Source organism: Morus notabilis, unplaced genomic scaffold (genome assembly GCF_000414095.1).
Source record: "Morus notabilis unplaced genomic scaffold, ASM41409v2 Scaffold789, whole genome shotgun sequence".
Lineage (NCBI taxonomy): Eukaryota > Viridiplantae > Streptophyta > Magnoliopsida > Rosales > Moraceae > Morus > Morus notabilis.
Genome location: NW_010364361.1, coordinates 761463 through 784379, shown reverse-complemented (window position 1 = coordinate 784379; position 22917 = coordinate 761463). Strand labels below are relative to the sequence as shown.

Genomic DNA, 22917 nt, shown 5'->3' with positions numbered 1-22917 from the left:
GAGAATTTATTTCTCTTTTCATTATAAACACATATAAAAATATCTCAATTCAATTAAGTTATGACATAAGACAAAAAGCAATTGCGTTTGAATTTAGGAGTAGTGAATTCTAAAATCAACTCATGAATTGTAAACTGTAGGTAATGATTTAAATGGCTGTTCTTTATTTTTAGACAAAACACTAATTTAAATTTTTAAACACAATTGGAATTGAATTGTTTTGCTCAATAATTTGAACCAAATATTACTAAGGTCTTGTTTGTTTTACGAATTCGAGTTTACAATTTGAATTAAGATATAAAATTATAACATAAAAAATTAAATATGATATTTTTAAAAAAATTTTAATTATAAAAATTTAAAATTTAAAATTTAAATACAAAAATTTTTAAACACTCATTATGAACTTATATAACGCTAAAAACTCATTTCTCACTTTTGGGAGATAAGAGTAGATATATGTACTTTTATATTCCTTGAGGATCTAATCAAAGGCTAGAGGTTTACAGCAAAAAGGCAAAAGTGAAAAGAATATATATATTTTTTTTTTTTTCTTTTATCACGAACATAAGAGATAAGATTAAAAAATGAAAGCTTGTACGAACAACTTTGCCTTCTTAAGGAAGGAAACTACTTTAAAAAGAAGTGAGAGAAAGAGAGTTGGCGAAGAAACCGTGCTTTTTTCTTAAAGAAAGGAGTAAGGTATAAATTAAGAGCAACTTTATTTATGTGAACGGGTTTAAATCTTGACACTCATATAAAATGAATCTTATTAGGTAGATAAATGGGATTTAATCTAATAAAATTCACAAAGTGAGATTCAATCTAATAAAATTCACCACTTTGTGAATGTGAAATTTTGACCCGATAGGGATTACCAATTTTGATAAACTAAAACTTAGGAATGTCCAAAAACAAAAATAAAAATAAAATAAAATAAAAAAAACTCAGGAATCAGGAAAGTCTACCCGGTGTGCGACCACAAGGTTTGAACTACCATAAACTTCCAAGTTCCAAGGGATTTTCTGGTCTTTTCTCTAAGGTTTCCAAAGATCAATCCTCTTTCAATATTCGCCTTTTATGTTCAAAGATCATTCCTCTACTATCATTTTTATTATCTGTACTTGACGTCTTTTTTGTTTCAAGGGAAACAAAAGAAGGATTATGACGCATTTAGAATTTATTTTAAAATAATTTTATTTTTTATATGAAAATGAAAATGAAAACGTTTTCAATCTCAAACAGAAATCATTTTTAAAAATGTGTTTGGTAGTTTTATCAAGAGATTATTTTCAGTGTAAAAAAACTCATTAATGTCTCTCTTTTTCTCTTTCTCTGCTCAAGAGATGAGAAAATGAAAACAAAAAATGAAAAACGACTAAAAATTATTTTTTATTTCTCTCTCATTTTACACTAAACTAAAAAATCATTTTTATTTCCCTTTTTTTCTTTATTGCGTCAAACGCCGTTTTAAAAATGTTTTCATTTTTTCTTTCTCGAAAAACAGGATCAATTCCAAGCACGGCCTTAATGTCTTCATTACTTATTGAGTTAATCTCACAAATTATTTTTGAGGTTTAGCTTCAATCTCACATTAGTTCTTGATTTTTTAAATGTCGTACATTTGGTCTCTGAAGTTTTATTTTATTTCAATTTCAGTATTTCTGTTAGTTTAGTGTTAAATATTTGACATAATCTATAAAAATTATAAACTAAATTGAAAACATATAAAGTTTAGAGACTAAAACAATATAAAAATTAATAGTTAATTTCCACGATCTAAAATTTTCGTTGTTTCTAATTTTGGAGTCTAATTTACACAGATTATATCAAAATTTAACGTCTAATTGATGAATAGACCGAAACTGACATAAAATAAACCTTCAAAGACTATCTGTGTAACATTTAAAGAGTCAATGACTAAAGTGTGATTGAATGTAAACCTCAGAAATCATCTGTGAAATTAATCCTTTCTCATTTGAAGGGAGGTGTATTAAATTTGTTTTATTTAGTATTTTAGTTTATAAATTAGTTGATCATATTTTGATTTTTGTTGTTAATGATGAAATTACGACAGTTATACTTATGGTGTTTGTAAATAAACCAAATCTTTGTTTTTTTTTTTTTCCCTTAAGCATTCTATTTTCTGATTTCATTTCGACTCGATGCTTGCTTTTATGTTTGATCTATTTTGGTTTTTCATACTAAAAGGTTTTGTAGGCAGGCATGCAGAGCAAATCAAGCGAAACACCTCCGAAGGTGGACACAGAATGCCGCTGGAGACAAGTCTTTGTCTTTGACCTGCGATTTTTGACGTTCTTTAATATGATGGGAATTTGTTTTCTAAGGAGAAGACTCCAAAACTTGAGTTTTGGGCTTTTTTGGGTTACCAAAGATAAGAGAAAAGATTATTAGGCTACAATCTCCATCATCCATCCATCATTAACCCAATTATCCAAAGTGGAATTTAAAATTAAATTGGACTAACGATAAGTAAGCCTATGAAAAGTGAGATAAATATCATTTAATTTTTATTCTTTATTAATAACTATATTAATAAAAAATAAGAGATAAAAATTTAAATTTACTTAATTTTAAACGTAAATTCTATAATTTTCTCTACACTGGCAGCGCACCCACTGCGCTATTTGATTGCTGGTGGTCCACCAAATTACAAACCATGAGAGTTCATTCGCGTCATAGGACAGAACATTGAGCTTGGGCCATAGGAAAAGGCCATGTAATGGGATGTTTTCAGTGAAAACTGCTTATCTTTTGGAATTGGGAGAGCAAGATCAGTGCAGGCAGCAATATCTGGAGAGATATGTGGAAGGAAATATTCATCGCAGGCACAAAATCCCATGGTGGTTGATCTCTGTGGAAGCCGCTGTTATAAATGTGGTTGCTCGTCGCGTGGGGAGTTCGGAAGCTAGGTCCTCTCTGCGGTGAGGAGGAAGAATCTTTGAACCCGATAACATTTTCAAAATAATTTTATTTTCAGTATAAAAATAAAATGAGATTATTTTAAAAATTATTTTGAGACCGTTTTAATATTGTGTTTGGTTGATTTTTTAAAAAATTATTTTGAGTAAAATAAAAAAATAAAATCGTATTTGATTATAATTATTAATTAATATATTATAACTTTATTAATAAGTATTAAAAAATAAAAATAAAAAAAAATAATTTTAAATTGTTTTTTAATTTATTCACAAATACGTTTTTTATTTTCTTTTTTGTTTTTAAAATATTTGTTAAACAAACACCACTTACAAGTCATTTTTATTTTGGTGTCCCAAAAGACATACAGAAATATTTTCAAAAACAATCTGAAACTAATTCTAAACGCATCATTTTTAACTTGCATTTTTCTGTTTTTCAGGTTAGTGCGACCGGTTTGGTTCATGTCCATCTGGAGCTTGCTGCCAGAACTACTGGGAGTCTCCAGAGCATGCTCGAATTTTTGGAGTTGGGAATTCATGGCACTGCACAGTTCGTCAAAGACCGTAACTTCCTCTTCTTCTCTTCTAGTGCTATTGAGGCAATCTGGCGAGTGAGGAATTAAGGCATCCATAGCGGAAGGGCCTTCAACGTGATTAAGGCTTTCAATGAAGCAAAGACCCAATACAAAGAGTACCAGTATTTTCTAAACGCATCAGAAACAGAGGCAAAACGAGTGGCTGGTTCAAAGGTAGCTCCGATGTGGCCGTGAGGAAAGAAATCTCGTTTATAGCCACAGTGATCAGGGACCATGACGAGAACAACATCATCAATGTAACTATATCGGAAGCTCGGTTTGTGGATCCTCTGGTGGTGGAAGCGCAGGCGCTCCGCCAAGTGTGTGAAAGTGATTTTGTTCAGTTAGGAGATATTTATTTTCTGTACTCATCTCTAATTTTAAATTATAATTCATAATTTTTTATAGTATTTTTTTACACATAAAATAAAAATAATTTTGAATCATGAATTTAAATTTATGAACCAAACGTCTACTTAAAAACAGCGCTTAAAGGACCTGCGGGTAGCCATCCGTGGAAAATCTCTCTTTATTGACTGACATCCAACGACTGGTATACTCCTTCATCTCTTGTAACTTCCTTACATGGCTCATAATGTTGCAGCTTGGTCAAAACACTCACAGACTACTGGTAGTATAGATGTCGGCAAGCTCCCACCATCAGTCATGTCCAACACTGCAGCTTGGAGTCCTTAATTTCTTGTTGCTTTTCTTCTTTTTACATTTATGTGTTCAATAGTTGTTTCTCCGCTTGTTTAGCTACTCCTTGCGTTCTGGGTCTTGGTTAGGTCCTGTCTCTTCGACGCCCTGTGTAGGTTAGTTTTTGTCCTCCTTCTTAGTTTTTATAGGTCCAATTCATTTCACCGATTTAAATTTAGAAATCGAGTTTTTTACAGTTTAAAAGCTGTTAAAAACAGTTATATTTAATTTTTTTATTACAGTAAAAAATTATCATATAAAGTCACATTTTAACTCAAATCAGCGAACTAAACGGATCCGTAATTTGTCTAGTGCGTTTGTGCCTTCTTTGGCCCTGTTTTCCCTGTGTGAATGAATATCACGTTTTAGCCACACAAAAATAAAAAAATAAAAAATAAAAAATCAAGAAAGCATTTTTTCAGCAAAAGAAAACAAAATGAAGAAAGCATCTGAACACGTTGGCTATGAAGAAAAAATCTCAGTTTATGACCAAGAAGTCTAACAAAAACAACGATTGTTACCGTCTGTCACGGTGAAACCTGCAAATGATATGTACAAGCATTTAGTATTAAGTCGTTCAATCTGACCATAGACAAGCTAGCAACGTTGTAACCAGTAGTCACTGTATTAATGCAAAGGGAAAATGAGATAAATAACACTTAGAGTGCTTGAATCTATATTTTTATTTTTTACTTTTAAATAATAACGTATTTAATTAAATAATTAAATTAATTAAATAATATTAATTAAGAGTAAAAGGTAAAAATAAATTTTCTTTTTTAGCCAAAAAAAAAAAAAAAAAAAAGTTCAGCAATTCTTTCTAAAGAGGGCAAGGCATAGAAAGCCCATGGACTTGCTCTTATATCCATTATGGGGAGTCCATAAGAATCATACGACTTGCTACCATGTACTCTGCTGCGATTAAATTAAGCAATATCCCTGGTATTTATTTATTTATTTTTTTCTGGTGAATTCATCTGTTTCATTAAGGTACTTATTATGTAATTATGATAATGATTCGGTGTTTATATATTCTGTCACTTAATTAAGGTAGTCTTTATGATATCATCATTGATGATTATATGATGATTGGCGGTTTAAATATTTCTGTTTATGCATTGCTAGTTCGATACAAGAATGGTGTGATAGCACTTTCTTGAAGAACAAGTACCAGGGTTCACTAATGTTGGTCATCTCTACTAAGTACTATGGATGGGACTAACCATGTATTCCCATTTAAAAAAATCAACCATGCGTAACATAAAATATGGTTAACATTATCAGTTCCTTTTTTAACGGAAAATATCCAAACTACCAAGCATATTTGTGGCTATCATCGTATATGTGCTGTCAGATAACAACAACACAGATCGCAACAAAGATCAGATGGTCGAACAGAATATGTATCAAATCAAAATCCGACACTGCTGAAAACAACACGACTTGCATGCAAAAAAGTACTGTTCCATTGAATATATTCCCTGATTGCGTACAAATCAGCATGCGCACGATTTATTTTATATATATATATATATGTGGAAAGACCATATAACATTAACAATAATCAACGTTATTTAAAGCCAAAGTACGTAGACATAGAAATTATAGTAACATATACATATATATATGGCGATGACACACACACCATTTTATATATATTTACACGCATATATATATATATATATGATTAATTTACATGAGACAACAGGCGTTGACGTTGTCATCATTGAACATGTTGCTGACTTTGTCGTCTCCCCTTTGAGTCACTGGGATGGTCCCATGCTTTTCCCCAACATTGTAGCCATGCCTGTAGTAGTTGTAGCTTTCCTTGAACTCATTTGTTGTGTCTTTGAAATAGTCATTGGTCGACGTGAAGTACAGCGGCGGGTTAGGGTACGGCCAGAACTCCGCCCGTTTCCCGGCCCTCCTCACCGCCTTTAGCACCTTGTTCCGGTCGACGTAACCGATCGCCGTCACCCTCTCCAGCTCTAAGTCTACTTCCACTGAATCAATCCCTGACGAAGTGATCAAACATATGTATATTATATATAAGGAAAATACATAAGTGAATAAAAAAAAAATATTATAGGGCACTACTAGTGCTATTTTAACATTGCAAGTTGTTTCATAACATATGATTTTGAATTAAAACAATATTAGTGCTACTAAATAAGATATTAAAATTTACATATATAACATAAAGAAAATTAATATCAAATGTGAGTAACTTTTTTTTTTTAACCTCTAAGTTTATGAATGGCGCTTTTGACTACACGTTCACAACCAGTGCAGCACATCCTGACTTTGAGATCCACAGTCTGCAAAATGATAAAGAAATTATTTGGAACGATTTTTTAACAACGGTTTTCACATATTTCAAGAAATAAAAAATAAAAATGAAATGACGTTTGTTTAGTAAATGTTTTAAAAACAAAAATGAAAATGAAAACAGTGAGAATAGTTTTTGTGAAGGAATTAGAAAACAGTTAAAAGTTATTTTCACTTTTTTGTTTTCATTTATTAATACTTATCAACAATATTATAATATATTAATTAATAAACACTATTTCACTTTTTTATTATACTCAAAATAATCTCTTAAAAAACCAACTAAACGCAATTTCAGAATCGGTCTCAGAATGATTTTCAAAACAATCTCATTTTTACTTTTTAATGAAAATAAAACATTTTAAAACTAATTCTAAATGCACCCTATATACTCGGAATTCACACGGTTAATCTGTTGATAGAAAAGATAAATTAATTAAATCTCTATTTAGTGATTCTATCTTTTGTTATCTTTCTGCTTATTCCTTTTTCTTTTTTCTTTTTTTTTTTATCCTTTTGTTCTTTTAAAGAACCTTTATGCTTTCTGCAGTTATGGGAAAACTCAAAAAGGGGATTAAGAAAAGGCATATGCTGAATCAACGTAGGTTAATTAAGCTTAATTATTTGTCACATATAAATATAGATTCTTATATTCTCCCACGAGGATATAAGAGTTTCTTCCAATTACTTCCACTACTATTTTGTGTTTCTAGAAACCTTGTTTCAATAGAAGGTATAATAAATATCATGCATGCCAAAATGGAGATTCTCAGTGGCAACTATTATAATTATCTAGTATCGGTTTAGGCCTCGTTCACTTCGCGGATTCGAGTTTTTAATTTGATAGGCTAAAAAACATGTGTCTTTAATATTAGTAGTTGTTTAAAAGATTGCGAGTTGATATACAATAAATGATGTTAGAATTGGTGTCTTTAACACTACTCTTCTTATATATCAACCTATATGGTTGAGTATTGAATAGGTTTCTTTGTCAAGCATATATGTATATCTCTCGGTAAGTTGTTTCCTATTTGGATAGGAAAGCTTTCTATGCCTTTCATTAAAAAGAAAAAGAAAAAGAAAAAAGAAAAGAAAGCTTTTCTTCAAAGGATAAAACAAATGAAGTTTTTTTCTTGTTCATTATGTGAGTTTGGACCATATATTGAGGTTCTTCCACAACTCAGGGTAAAATATAGTAATCAATATTTCCAGATTATAACCAAAAAACACATACCTAGGAGGAGATTATAATAATTTGTTTAATTTTTTTTTTTTTACTTTTCCCTTATATATACTTGAGCAGAGAATAAAATAACTCATCAAATTAATATGACACTACCGAACATTTAAGGTGTTCCAGAGAGAGAGAGACAGAGAGAAGCATGCATGCAAGCCAAGTTGAAGAGAGTCTTAAACAAAAAAAAAAAAAAGAAGAAGAAGAAGAAGATGATAGATAGATAGATAGATAGATAGATAGATAGAGAAAAACATGACCATGAAGACCCTTTTTTGTCCCAAACTAAAATATAGATACCTAGAACTAATCAAAGATATATATATATATATATATTTATATGATAAGAAATTTATAAGGATGATGAAAGCGAACCTGCAAAGAAAGAGGACGACCCTTCTTGGGCATTTTGTGTTTGATGTTGTGGTGGTCGTTGTGGTGGTGGTACTGGTAGTTGTGGTAATAGACGCTTTTGGGGTGCGTATCTCGATAGCGAAAGAAATAGGCAATTGAAGATATAATTGAACCAAAAGCTCTCTCTATCACCGTGGCCATAACCATAACTTGTACCCAACTATTTATACTTCAAAACTAGCAAATTAACAAGCTAGCAAGAAAAGAAAGATCACAATAAGAGGAAAACTTAAACACAAAGTTATCTAATATCTATCTATCTAAACAACCAAGCCTTTCAGAAGGAAGATATTCCCTGTGGAATATATCAAAGGCATCTCTTATATATTCCCTGATATATTCCAAAACTTTGCCTTAGCCAAAACAAAAATCCCCAGGTAAGCAGTTTTCTTATAATTCAGTGGATTTTGCCTGAATTATTATGTATTTTAGACTATTTATATATATATATATATATATATTATATGTTATACCCTTTGGAAAGGGAATGGTATCAAAACATATTCACATGATCGATGCATGCTTTAACATTATGCTTTGAAGCGTGGATTAAGCTAAATGGTTGCTGACAATCTGAAGGGAATATTAGCTTCAGGAGGGTTTGGGTTTGGATTGGAAGGGCTTAAGGAAGGAAAAGGAAAAAAAAAAAAAAGCTGGGTTTTGATGCAAAGGAGAACATATATTCTGAAAAATCTTCCTTTTTCTCTAAACTATCTTGGAAAATCACGACACACAATAGGTACTACATATATCTATATGTGTAGCTAGAGAGGCTACTATATATACCAAAGTTTTATTCTCATGTTGCTATTAATTAGGCTTGTCTTGATGATTTTGGTCATTCTTTATCCCAGGCATTAAGAAAAGGGAATCTTTGGTTTCCATATACTGATTATAATATTTAATTAAAGAATTTGTGAGAAATAAACTATGTGATAATAAAGGAAATGTGCCGTTGTGCACCATCATTTCGAGCCACTAAGTGATAAACCAATTCATGGGGTCAATGTCCTCCCAACAGTCAAAGGATATTGAGCAGAAAATCTTAATTGTATATTTCATTCAAAAACATAATGAATGAATTCGGCGCATCTCTTGTCTTCTCTTTTTTGCTGTCTATCATTCTTTGTCTCGCTGATAAATTATTAAGGAATTCTAGATAATCTAATTTAATTATAAGTATAGTTAGCAACTTAATTAGCATAATCAAAGTTAGAAAATTAAGGTACGGTTTTAAGATTTACCTAACATGACATTCCCTATAAGAAGAAACTTGGATTCAATTAACATATTGTTGTTGTACGTACTAATGATTTGAGAGCAAAGGTACATGCAGAAATTACTGCCCAATTATTTGCCGGATGTTGAAAACCCCGATATTGCTTGCAATGTACACAAAAATAGAAGTTTCTAGAGAAGAAATTTGAGTTTCTAAACTTAAAATGAATTGACCTGTAGTATGTCCATCTACTAGAGTCAGATAGTTAATATCCCACCATACTAATTTTTACTACGAAAAAAAAGAGTGTATGTAATCATATTTGAACTTTACACCTTAATTATGGTTAAATTAAGTGTGAACTTATTGATAAGTTATGTTTATAACGTACACAATCCAACAATAATTGAGAGTATGGACTATAGAGAAAATAGAAACTTCTAAAAATGATTACCAATTGTATTAGTGTTTCTTTAACCTCAAATCATATAAGAATCACATGCTACCGATTGTAACTTTTTGGCACCTTACAATTAAATTTCAATTATTGTGGAAAGACATTGAAAAAGCAATAATTTCATTTTTGTTTATTGTCAACACCACTAAGACACCAAAGTCACACAACCCCTAATTGGAGGAAGCGATAAGATTTTATAATTTGAACCCATAGGTATCATCATTCTCATTACTTTTAGGATAATTGAATAAAATATAAAAGACAAACAAATATAAATAAAATTTTGAGTAAATTATAATACTTATTAAAGTTATTTGCTTTTCAATAATGTATATCCTCAGAACTGGTGGCTTCTAAAGCATCCTTCTCCTCATGGAAATTATTCTCTTCAGAGTTCAGATGTAAGGAAGATCATCATATATGCTTCGATTGTGTCTTCTGCCTTTTTTTTTTGTTAATTAATTTTACAATTAATTAATCTGATAATTTCTCTGCAATTGTAGCATTTATATATTTTGTCTGTCTATATGATATCAGGTGAAATGCTTAGAATCTGTGTGTTTTGCTTTCGTTTAGGAGAAAACTAAACATTTGTCCTTTTCTTCACATAAAAAATTAACTTTCATAGACGAACAGCATCAAATTAAAACAAGTAAAGAACGAATCATTTTTTTTAATAAAAGAATAATCTAGCGATACCTTGCACTTAAAAATAAAATTAAACATATTAATTACGGTAATATTTCTTTTTTCTATACTTGTTTTTTTTCTTTTTGCCTCCCTTTTATTTGTAAGTTCCTTAAAAATTAGAGGAGAGGCCTATCTTAAAAGTTAATAGTGCAGGTTTGATAGTTAAAATATAACATCGCCAAGCAACCTATACGTCCTTGCCACCATCTGGGCCATTTTGGTTTTGGAATAAGCTTGGGATTCTAGAAGTACATTTCACCCACTTCCTCTTTGCATCTGTTATTTGATTAAATAAAAAAGAAGCATAAATATATGCATTTCCTAATTAAATTGATTTCTCCAACTCTTAATTCATAACCCCTACACATTGCATGGTGTGTGTGTGTGTGTGTGTGTATATATATATATATGTATGTATATATGCATTATACAACCATGGACTTGGGATAAAAATATTACATGTGAAATATAGAAGATGCAGGTTAAACTGCTTCTAGACCCTTTAGAGATTTTGTCCTTGATTTTTCAAGCTTACATAGTAAACACTCAGATAGAGAATATTGTAACCATGTAATTTTTTTTCTTCAACAAAAAAGTTTTTCTTCGCTGATCAATCCATATAGATTAAAAGTTTTTCTAACAGTCCCATTAGTCACTTCAAATTGCTCCTCCACACACTTGAAAGGTTCCTCAACGAATATTTTTTTGTTTTTCTTTTGAAGTGTTCAAAGCCCATCAATTCGATATGTATATATTACACTATTAACTGGAAAAAATTTTAAGAGTACCAAAAAATTAGGAGAATAACCCCATTAAGTCAACAAAAGATGAAAAAATAAAATAAAAAAATTCAAAAAAGTTGCCTTTCGTTTAAAAGGATTGGACTTGACTCACTTTCAAAATTAAGTGAGGCCTCCTCAAAACATTCTTTGTGCTAGTGAATGAATGTATGAGGAGCCCACTTGGCAATTCCTATAGTGGACAATGACTCGGAAAGTACCAGAAATGTGTTGTACTTTGAAAACTAGAGATTCTTCGCCGAACACTTGAGCGGCTTGTGGGCCTGGCACAGGGCCCGTCAATGAAGATATCACTTTTATTTTTTTATTTTATTATTACATAGTTTATGCATAATTTATAAGTTATAGTATTTAAAGTAGCATCATATTTTATGCAAAAAAATGTTTTACCATTTTGTTTGTCTTAAAAAAACAACAAAAAAAGAAAAAAAGTTGTTTCAGTTATAACTAAACCACAAACTCTAGAATCCGAAACCAATTGCACAATAAGTTAACCAATTTCAGTGTCTCAATTGCCGACCAACGGTGTTGGTTTTATACCCAAAAACTCGTGTTAGTGTCGTTGAATTATGTCAGGTCTTGTAAGTCGTTAATTTTCCTAAACATCTTAAGGAGACCTTTGTATAAAGAAAGAAACTTGGTTTGTTATTTATAATTTCAAAGCACCATTCGGATAGAGACTTCGTAAATCATTAAGGGTGTGTTTGGTTGGATGGAAAGAAAAAGAATAAAATGGAATGAAATTCACGTATAATATTTGATTAGATTTATAGAAATTGAATGGTTATTTAAAAGAAATGACCATTCATCCATTTTAGGCATTCCTTCCTCACATAAAAAAAATAGTCATTCCAAACTCTTTTTTTTTTTTTTCATAATTACCCTTAAATATTATAATATAATTACAAATATTATATAGTAATTTTATCTTATAATATGTAACATAATATAATATATAATAAAAATATTATGATATAATATAATATAATTTATAATATAGTTATAAATTATTATATACTTATTTAATATTTTATAATAATATATTATAATGTAATTATATCTTATAATATAATATATAATAATATTACAATATGATATATACAATAAAATATAATAATACAATAATATGATATAATATAATATAATTGTAATATTGTAATAAATAATATCATGATTATATTAATAATTTTAATATTACTATTTTATAATATAATATAATATGATATTATTATTATATTATATTATATTATATTAATGGCATATTATATAAATAATACTAATTAATATAATTTTATAATTCCAATATTATTATTATTATTATCTATTATAGTGTATTACACACGTTATGATTAAATAATGTATTAATTATAATATATTTATTTAATATAATATAATATTAATTATATATTATATTGTAATTATATATCATATTATAGTATAATATAATATAGTTGTAACTTTTAATTATATTATAACTTTTCTTGTTTATTATATAATCTTATAATATGTTATAATTATATTATCCATTTTAATAATATTATTATATTTTATATCATAATTATACAATATATTATATAATAATAATTTTATTATATTGTGTTACATTTTATATATTATATTAATTATATTGGTATATAAAATATTAGTGTTATATGTAACATAAGAGTAATTTTGTCAATATAAAAATATTCATATTTCGTTTATAGTATTTATAAAATTACAACTAAATAAATGAAATTATCATTCCCTCGCTGCTACCAAACACACCCTAAAAATGAGAAATTCTTGTGGTTTACTTGCTTTTCATTGATTTTGTTTTTCCATTTCGCTTTTTTTTTTTCTTTTACGCTTTTCTATCTATGACAAGTAAAGTACAGAGTGAGCGTATTTGGTTTCCTATGTCATGACCTAAACAAAATAGACACAATCCATGTTCGAGAACTCTTATTAGTCAAGGATGAGTGAGGGCCAAATAATCCAAAAAAAATTATTCTTTTACTTAGAGGTTGTTTGGAAGTTATATTCAAACTCAAATCATGATTTTGTTACAGTCTTTTTTATCTCACAATGAGTATGAATTTCAAAATTTCATCTCTCACAAAGTTTCCGCCAATGAACCCAAATTATGATTTTAGTATACACTCTAAATGGGACCATAGTAACCCAAAAATCCTAGGACCCAATTCTAGAGCCTTTCCATTAGCTAAAAATTTCTTACAATTTAAGTGGTTAAAGTAACCCAAAAATCCCAATCAGGTGTCTCTATCGGAGTTCTTCTCTCTAGAGTGAAAGGTAAAATTTCGTTAAATGTGCCAACTATCTATGAGGAGCAAGTTTGGAGCCGTTTAGACTTTTAGAGATAACTAATTTAAGTACGTGCTATGCACATATTGAGTTGTCACTAAAGTTTTTATAATGTAAAATACAAGTAATAATATACAGAAAAATATAAAAATAAGAGAAATTTTATTAAAAATTTAAAAAGAGTATATATTAAGTGATAGTATGCAAAAAAAAAAAAAAAGAGTTGAAACTTCAAAATGAAAGGAAAAAAAGTAAATCACCTAAAACTCCTCATTTTAAACTACTATGATGAACATAAATTGTGAGATAAAATAAAAAATAAATAAAGGAGTTGAAACTAAAAAATGAAAGGAGAAAAACGTAAAACTCTTAAAACTCGACATTTTAGACTACCATAGGATGAAAAATAGCTACACATTCACTCTTTTATACATTAGGAATTTGAGATTGATTTAGGGTAGGATTTGAGATTAATAGGTTATAGAAAATAAGAGAGTTAAAAAAATAAAAATAAAAATAAAAATAAAAAACTTCTCTGGTGCACCAATTTTTTTGAACTACCGGTATTTCAAGTAAAATTTTAGTTTGACTTGTCATTCATTGGATCATTTTATAAGTTGTATCATGTAATCGTGCAATTGAAGACAGCGTATTCGTGCATTTGAAGACAGCATATTCGTGGTCCCTTTACCAATTGAAAATATCATAGTAACACGTGTTGGTAATATGAGATTTTCTTCCTCTCTTTTCTTATTTTTAAATGCGTGTCAATCATGCTGCCTTTAATACATTTTTTTCTGAAATAATTTTAATGGCTTTATTAGAGTAAAAAAATTTCATAAGTAGTTATATTTAATTTTTTTATTATAATAAAAAATTATCACATATTAATTTAAACTAATAAATTAAATGAGCTTAATATCTTTTAAATTTTAATTGCCGGGATTTAGGATTATTAGAAACTTCAGTAGGGTTCTCATGGCGGCACAAAGTAAAAATAAAAAATAATAATCTAGGGCATGTGGAGTGCATCAACAGTGTCTGTATCAATTTGATGCAAATCGAAGGTTCTCTGTGGGTGAATCTGAAGCTGGTCAAATCGGGTTAATGATAAATTCTAAAAAAACCACGAGCATTATTGTGATTATAGAAAACCAAATTGAAGGCCAAGCAATCCAGTTGGTGAATTAAATATCGGCAGGCGAATGAATGTTTGTTGCGAACAAACTCTGGAAAAAAAATTGGATCATACTACTCAGACAAATTCCGAAGAAACAAACGAGAAATTACAAACTTTTAACCTTCAAATGTGTAAAAAAAAAATGAAAATTCAAACCAAAATCAATACTATAAATAATCAACGAGAAACAATAGAAACAAAGTGAATTTCTATCCTCAAAACTTACCCGTTTTCTAGCCACCGTTTAATTCAGCCGTAAATGGAGAGGCCGATAAATGAGAGAGAAAATAAAAAAAAATAAAGCCACCAACATGGCAATGAAAGAAGTTTGACTTTGGATTTTTTTTGAAGTACACATACACAACTAGCTTTTAATTTAGTGCATGAAAAGACACTGGGGTTGTTCTTTTGAAGTGTAATTTGAGTATAATTTGAGTATAGTTTTTGAATTGAATTTGAGTTATAACTTGAGTTGAAGTTGTAACTTGAATAAAATTAAGTAAAGTTAAATAAAATTAGAACTTAAACGAACGTGAACTTAAATAAAATTGTAACTTGAGTTTAAACTTTTTTTGAGTTTTGTTGTAAAAGAACAATCCCATAATCTTTATTGTACACTAATTTCTGTTCGTCTAATTACTATCGGATGATTGTCATTTTTAAGACCTACCATAGTTTAAAAAAGACGGGTGCACAAGAGAAGTATCCAAAAAGAAAACTCAAAAAAGAGGTATGAAAAAAAAAAAAAGAAGAAAAAGATAAAGACTTAAAGAGCTTGAAAATAAAATTTAAAAAAAAAAGCACCAAACGGCGCGTTTATGACTACGAAGGATGAAATTGGAGACGAATTCGGCTCCTTTAATATAAGTTAGGATTAGGATAAATGGAAAACCATTCGTAACTCGAACATTTTCTAGAGCTTCTCAAACCTAGGGAAGACTTGAGATCAACTTGAAAGAAGTTTTTTTTTTTTTTTTTTTTTTTTTTTTTTTTTTTTTTTTTTTAAGATTGGGTAAAATTTAAAAAAATTTTTTTTTTTTTTTTTTTTTTTTTTTTTTTTTTTTTTTTTTGTCTACATTTCATTCCATTCTTAGATTGTTTAAGCTAAAGGTTGTATAACATTTGAAATTAATATGATTTTGCGTACTGAAGGTTGTTTAGCATTATAGTTTATTTTTATTTTCTTTTTTTTTTGCAGAAAATAATATTTTTAAATTATATTATCTTATTTATAGATATTATAATCCATAAAATTTTGTAGAACAATCATATTTGTCCTCATAGTGTTAAATTTTCACCATCTTATAATGAGTGTACTCCACCTGTTGGTCAGTGTAAATGGGAACACCCTTTAATAATTTTTAACTTTGCAGTTCTATTTATTTCGATGGAGATTTATCCTAATCGGATACAAAAGTGAGACCCAAATAATAAGACTCAAATAAATCTTAAGTTCACTTGGATCTCACTTGTAGGGTCGATGTGAGTCCTACCATGTGAGGCTCTCCTTTTTGTATTGATGAGAACTCAGACAAAAAGAGTTTTAAGAAATAGAGGGTCGTTCACTTCGCTGATTCGAATTTGTAATTCGAGTTGAGATGTGATTTTATGTGAGAATTTTTTACTGTAGTAAAAAAGTTAGATATGACTGTTTCTGAAAATTTTTTACTGTAGTAAAATTTAAATTCTAAACTCGAATTGATGAAATAAACGGGGCCTAGTAGTTAGCTGAACATTTTTTTTTTTAATTCCTTTTTATTTCATTGAGTCCATCCATTGTGGTTGAAAAACGTGCGTGGTCTGTCAACAAAGTCTTAGTTAGCCCAAGCCCAATCTTCGCCAACTCGACCCATTTCATAAGTAATGAATCATAGACTTTCATGTTGGCAAGCCTGCTCAACTTCAGGGCAAGTTATTATAAGCTCTTTACACATATTGCAAAACTTTTGCTAATCCACATATAGCAAAGTTAAAACATAACAAAAATTTTGAAAAATTATGAGCATAGCAAACTCTGTTATCATTTAAAATAATGATTATATCATTAAATAGTACAACATGTAATATCATTATAATACTTATTATGCCATTTTTACTATTTTCATAATTCAGTGAAGATATGATATTTTGTCATCGTGTAATTATGTCAATTATTATTTGGTTTAAGAAGGGTTCAATTGAATATGAAAAATCTTGATATATACCTTTTAAAAGTGTATAGATATTAATTTTTATCCCTTATTCTTGATTAAATACATTTTTAATCAAATAATTATATTAATAAAGAGATATAATTAAGAGTAAATGATAAAAATTTAAACACATGCACACTTTTAAGGATAAGTTTTCTCATAAAAAATAGGGAGAAAGAGGGAAATATACCAAGACTTGAGATGAATTAAAATTAATAGACTAATAGTTTACATAAGTTAATAAATAGGCCAAATTACTGTTTTTGTTCATAACTTGTCTGGTTATGAACGATAACTTGACAAATTATTGTCCATAATTCACGGGTTTTGTCTATAACTTGTCTGACTATGAATCATAACTTGATAAGTTTATCCATAACTTATCTAGTTATGAACCATAACTTGATAAGTTATGACTTATTAATTTCTATAATTAAAAATTAGCCTATATACTTTCTTAAATTTTTTATATTGGCGTATTTTTTATTATTTTTGAAAAAAAATATTATAGAATCGACACTCAATAATCCAGCCCATTAAATGAACAGAAATGGCCTTAAAGAAAGCAAGCCCAAGCTCATATAGAAGGAGCAATGAGAATTAGAAAAAAGAAAAATCTTGGCAAATACACATTTTAATTTTTTTATTAATATCTTTTTTAATTAAATAATTATATTAATAAAAGAATATTAATAAAAAATAAATGATAAAAATTCAGATCTATATACTTAAAAGGCAATTTCAATAATTTTCTCAAAAAAACGAAAGAAACAGAAGAATTAACAAATAAAAAAATAAAAGCTAAACAGAAGGAAAGAGAACTGACACATGGAGAAGAAGCGGAGAGACCATGTGAAGGGAAAAGAAGCAGCTAAACTAAACCAACTACAAAGGCTTGGGATTATCGTGATTTTAAAAGGAGGTTTTTTTTTTTTTTTTTTTTTTTTTAAATCGATAATCTGCCATATGAACCTTTGATTTTAATAAATTATCTCATGAATTTAACAAAGTGTTATGCACCTCCAAATTAATAATGCTTGTCTACATATAAACGGAAGCGTTCTCGTAATGTGCTATTTAGTTATTTGATATTCTAATATATGCTCTCCGAACGGATTACATAACGATATAAGAGTATTTCGGTCCAAAAGGCTCCGTTCTTTTCGCTGATTTGAGTTTAGAATTCGAGTTTTACTATAGTAAAAAGCTCTCAGAAACAGTTACATATAACCTTTTTACTACAGTAAAAAGCTCTCACACAACATTACATCTCAACTCGAATTAAAAACTTGAATTAGTGAACCGAACGGGCCCTTAAATAAATTTTATCGATTTATGATCATTTTACAACACTTCCTTAGATTCAATGATAGTTTTGTTAAAATTAAAAGTTAAAATAATTACTTGTCAAATGAAAAAAGTTTGGAAATAAAACACCACAAATCCTTTCAAGAAAGTATACTTTAGTAAAAAGGATAACCATAAGTCAAGAGTTAAAAACTCTAACGCAATCCAATTTCTAAAAATAATTGTAAGAGTGTATGTTTTTTGTATTTTTATTTTGCACACGCATTAATTCTCAAAATAATTGTAGAAAACTATGACTTTAAATTAACTCGATCTCTTAAATTTTTTAATTAAAACGAATTAATAATTTAAATGATTTTTAAGTAAATTAGACTAAGTAAAATGAAAAATATAGGATTAATGATCTCGATTTGGCTTTTTTTTCTTCTAATTTTCTAAACAAATGGTTCGAGAATCAACTTAAGGCAAATTGCCACTCTTAAGTCACCGTACTCTTCACCACCTTGCTAGAAACTTTGAACTACTAGTCGCGTTTAGAATTGATCATATTTTTATTTTTCACGTTTTTTTTCAAAAAAAAAAAATGTTTTCAAAACGGTATTTACGCAATAAAGATAAAAAACATAAATGAAAACGTTTTTTTAATTTAGCGTAAAATGAGATATAAATGAAAAACGACTTTTAGTCATTTTTTATTTTTTATTTTAATTTTCTCCTCTCTCGAGCAGAAAGAGAGAGACATTAATGAATTTTTTTATACTGAAAATAATCTCTTAATAAAATTACTAAACGTATTTTTAAAAATAATTTTTATTTTTATTTTCATATAAAAAATAAAATAATTTTAAAATGAGTTCTAAACGCGCAGTAATTTCTAGTAAGTGACAGAGAATTTGGTCACCCTCTCGAACGTCGCGCTTATAAAAAGAGTCGCTTTCTGCCCTTTTAGTTTTTTTTTTTTTTTTTTTTTTTTTTTTTTTCCTTTTTTCCCTTTTTTTTTTTTTTTTTTTTTTTTTTTTTTTTTTTTCGCTTGAAATTACTTCATGTAATATTGCTTTCAGATGGGTAGCTTTTCTATCTCACCAAAAGAAACCCATTCCCATCTTTGTCAAAAAGATACTCTGCCAAAAAAAAAAAACTTCCAACCGGCATCCATTTTAGCCATCGTAACCTACATGATTATAGGCCTTTCCATCACTTTTATAGGGGATAATTTTCTTATTATATCGATTGAACATTGACGTAATTTTTTTATATTAAATCATAATAAGAAATTAAAAGTCATTTTTAAATATATGATAATAAACGACTGTAATGCACTGCTCTTAATAAATATTCGTGAATGATCAGATGTACTTAAAAAATAAACATGACAGATGTAGTCATTGACGACAATATTATTTATATTTAAAAAAAAGTTTGTTATGATAAACCGATTGATACTAACAGTAAAAACAATGAATGTGTATATTATTATTTATATTAAAAATGACAGTCATTTATTGATGTACATTTCAATATTATTCACATAATTATTCAAGATAAGTGTGCATGACAGTCGTTTATTAACATGTGTTTAAAAACGACTTCTGATAACCAAAATAATAATTATTATGATTCAATACAAGAGAATTATGCTAAACTTTTAATAGGTTACGATAGCCCCATTATTTTTAAACAGGGAGACTGATGATAAGTTCATGATTATATCATTATAAGCCGACAAACTCATTAATTTCAACGGAAAAATAGTGATAAATATTCCTTAAATTGTATGAATCTAAATTTGTTACCTTACTCTTAATTAATATATTTTTTAATCAAATAATTTTATTAGTTAAAAAATATTAATAAAAAATAAAAGTAAACATCCAAACACACTCTAACGGTAAGTTTAAACAATTTTGAAACAATTTTGTAACAAGTTGTGTTGGCATCCGTTTCGAACCTCACATCATGTATAAATTGCGTAACAAACAAGTTGCTGGAATACCAACAAAGAACAAACAAGTTGCTGGAATTCTCGTCCAGTTTCATGATTCATCATTAACATTTAATAATGCTTTTGTCCAAGGTTCTAAAACGTCGCCGTTCCGTAACCACCAACCAACACACTCGCGACTCACACGGCCACACTCATGCCACAATTGAATTAAAAGAAAACAAATACTGAAAAAAGGAAAATAAATAAATTTATATAAACAAATGAATGATGATACAATGATGTGGAGCTTTCTACACTCTTCTATTAGTTTCTAGCCTTCACAACATAAATAAATAAATAAATAAAAATTCCAGATTCTATAAGGTCGTCTAGTGAAGTACATTGTGTTGTGTATGCCTTTTTTTTGTTTCCCAAACTATTGACTTTGCCAAGCCAGGAATGAGTTTATTTGTAATTAAAACTTTAAAAATAACAAATGACTGTTTGGTATAAAGATTTTGAATTTAAAATCATGATTTTAAATCAATATTTATTTATAAAAAATAAAAAATAGTTATAATTTGACTCACCTAAAATTAATATTTAATTTAAATAGTTTTAATTTAAAATTAAGTTTAAAATCACTCACTTACTTAATTTTGAGTAGTTTAAACTCATGATTCTAATTTAAATTTTAAAATCATGAATAATAATTCTGATTTTAAAATTAAAACTAAAATCACTTTAATTCCTGAAATCTAAAACAAACCCATTTGAAATAATCTCCCAATTTCATTAATCATGAGGAAAATATATAAAGCATATACATATTTATATACATATAAGACTTCAAATTTTTTTTTTTTCTCATTTGCTAAAATCAGTACTACTCTATCTCCATACAACAAAATTTTGCAATTCAATTTATCACTCTTCAGCTCAATCTACAAAAAAAAAATAATAATAATAATAATTGCAAATTAATATCGAACAGAAAAATCACAAAAGAAATTAAAGTCTCCATTTTTATTAGATATGATACAAACTAAAGACAAATCCCGCAACAGAGGAAAGAAGAAAAGAACAACCTAAAATTACAAAACATTCAAAAAACCTCACTAGAAAAAAAAAAAAATATATATATATATATATACACACACATTTCTTTAAGGTTTCTCAAGCAGGGGCTCGAATCAAAGGAGGAGGAGGAGGAGTGTACGAAACGAAGGGAAGGCTTCGGAGGATTAGAAAACGAACCCGACCCAGAAACGGCGCCGTATTGAACAAATGCTCCAAAACCCTAGCCACCAACGCCGTGTACTCCTCCATCAGCTCCGCCATACTTGCCACCAGTATCATCTCCTCTCTCTAAAGCCTCTCTCTCTTTCTCTCTCTATAGAAGGATCAGAAATGGAATTATTTCGAGTTTCAACTGAGAAACTAGCCAAAGAAGTACGTATATATAGGAAAATGTGTGATTGGAAAAAAAAAAAAAAAAAAAAAAAGCTGTGGGCCTTTTGGTTTCTGGTTTGTGTTTTTGGTTTCTGGTTTATTCTTCTAGGGATGATGATGATGATATAATGATGGTTTGAGGAGAAATACTATTATTGTATGATGATGATGATATAATTGATCAGCTTCCACGTGGACATCTCCACAAGTGACTAGTCGAGGATTTATGCCTGTTCTTTTACATCACTTCAGTTTAGATTTGTGCTGTGTATGTAAAAAAAAATACTATAATAAAAAAAATTAAATTTAAATTTTTATTAGAGAAAATATTATAAGACGTGAGGCATTCATGATTCATGAACATACTTTATCTCAAATTTTTTTCTTTTCTTTTTTTTAGGATTTTTTTTTTAATTCCGTTTTGGTTTTGTTTTTGTTTGAAAATGAAAGTAAAGAAAATGAAAGGGAGAGAGAAAAGGTGTAAGTGGAAAGATTTATCAGTCATTGGCTTGGTTGCTCTCCATCCTTATCTCTTCTACTTTGTCTCTGTCTTCCAATTATGTTTTTTTCTTTATTGATTTTAATTAGTTAATTCAAGTTTTTTCCGAGTCAAATTATTGAAGAATTTAGTGGATTTGGCATTTGGCCTAAGGATGAAAATATTCTTGATATTCTAACATTTCGTCTATTCTTGGAAATAAGAATAATTCTTCTTGAAACTGTTTTAATATTTTTCATATTTTAAGAATATCCATTGAAATATATCTAAATCTAAAGTTTATTATTATTTTTTTTATGAATATCGATATTTTTATTTTGTTTTGCATGAGTCTAAAGAGGTTGAAGTATCTATCTTTGTTAAGCATAAGTCTGATAAGGATGAAGTATTCAGGAGAAATTATGATAAAAGGAGAATAAGTTGGATCTCGTCATTCTTTACAATAACATTTGAAGTAAATTATCTATTTAATTACGTTTTGCTGAATATTTAATTTTGTTAACCATTAAACTTTTAACATGTCATGATTAGAAGTATAAGCTAATGGTAATTTCACACTTGACTTAATTTGAATCTTCCATTTTTTTTTTTCTGAAAAAAAAAAGTTTGATATGTGGCTTTAACAAATACATTTTTAAGTAGAATAATTTGGAAGGAAGACAAAATCAAATTGGATAGAGTATTTGAAATTAGTAAAAAT

The 22917-nt window shown here is 28.4% G+C and overlaps 2 protein-coding genes across 2 annotated transcripts; both read right to left on the bottom strand.

The window, feature by feature from the left end:
- Window positions 1–5696: 5696 nt before the first annotated feature.
- Window positions 5697–8420, bottom strand: LOC112093169 (heavy metal-associated isoprenylated plant protein 30-like). Its single transcript, XM_024171126.1, has 3 exons — window positions 8154–8420; window positions 6459–6534; window positions 5697–6231 (listed from the first exon to the last, which is right to left on the bottom strand). Exons 1-3 carry the CDS (start codon window positions 8337–8339, stop codon window positions 5909–5911), a joined length of 585 nt encoding a protein of 194 aa, XP_024026894.1. The 5' UTR covers window positions 8340–8420; the 3' UTR covers window positions 5697–5908.
- A 12845-nt stretch (window positions 8421–21265) lies between these two features.
- Window positions 21266–21977, bottom strand: LOC112093170. The gene has a single exon (XM_024171130.1). It carries the CDS (start codon window positions 21623–21625, stop codon window positions 21443–21445), a length of 183 nt encoding a protein of 60 aa, XP_024026898.1. The 5' UTR covers window positions 21626–21977; the 3' UTR covers window positions 21266–21442.
- Window positions 21978–22917: the final 940 nt, after the last annotated feature.

Excerpts from the sequence above, each read along its gene's own strand:
- LOC112093169 (XM_024171126.1), bottom strand. The coding sequence starts at position 8,339 with ATGGTTATGGCCACGGTGATAGAGAGAGCTTTTGGTTCAATTATATCT. Across the intron at positions 6,535-8,153 it reads GTCGTCCTCTTTCTTTGCAG|ACTGTGGATCTCAAAGTCAG; the intron begins GTTCGCTTTCAT and ends ATCATTTTGCAG. Across the intron at positions 6,232-6,458 it reads CGCCATTCATAAACTTAGAG|GGATTGATTCAGTGGAAGTA; the intron begins GTTAAAAAAAAA and ends TCACTTCGTCAG.
- LOC112093170 (XM_024171130.1), bottom strand. The coding sequence starts at position 21,625 with ATGATACTGGTGGCAAGTATGGCGGAGCTGATGGAGGAGTACACGGCG.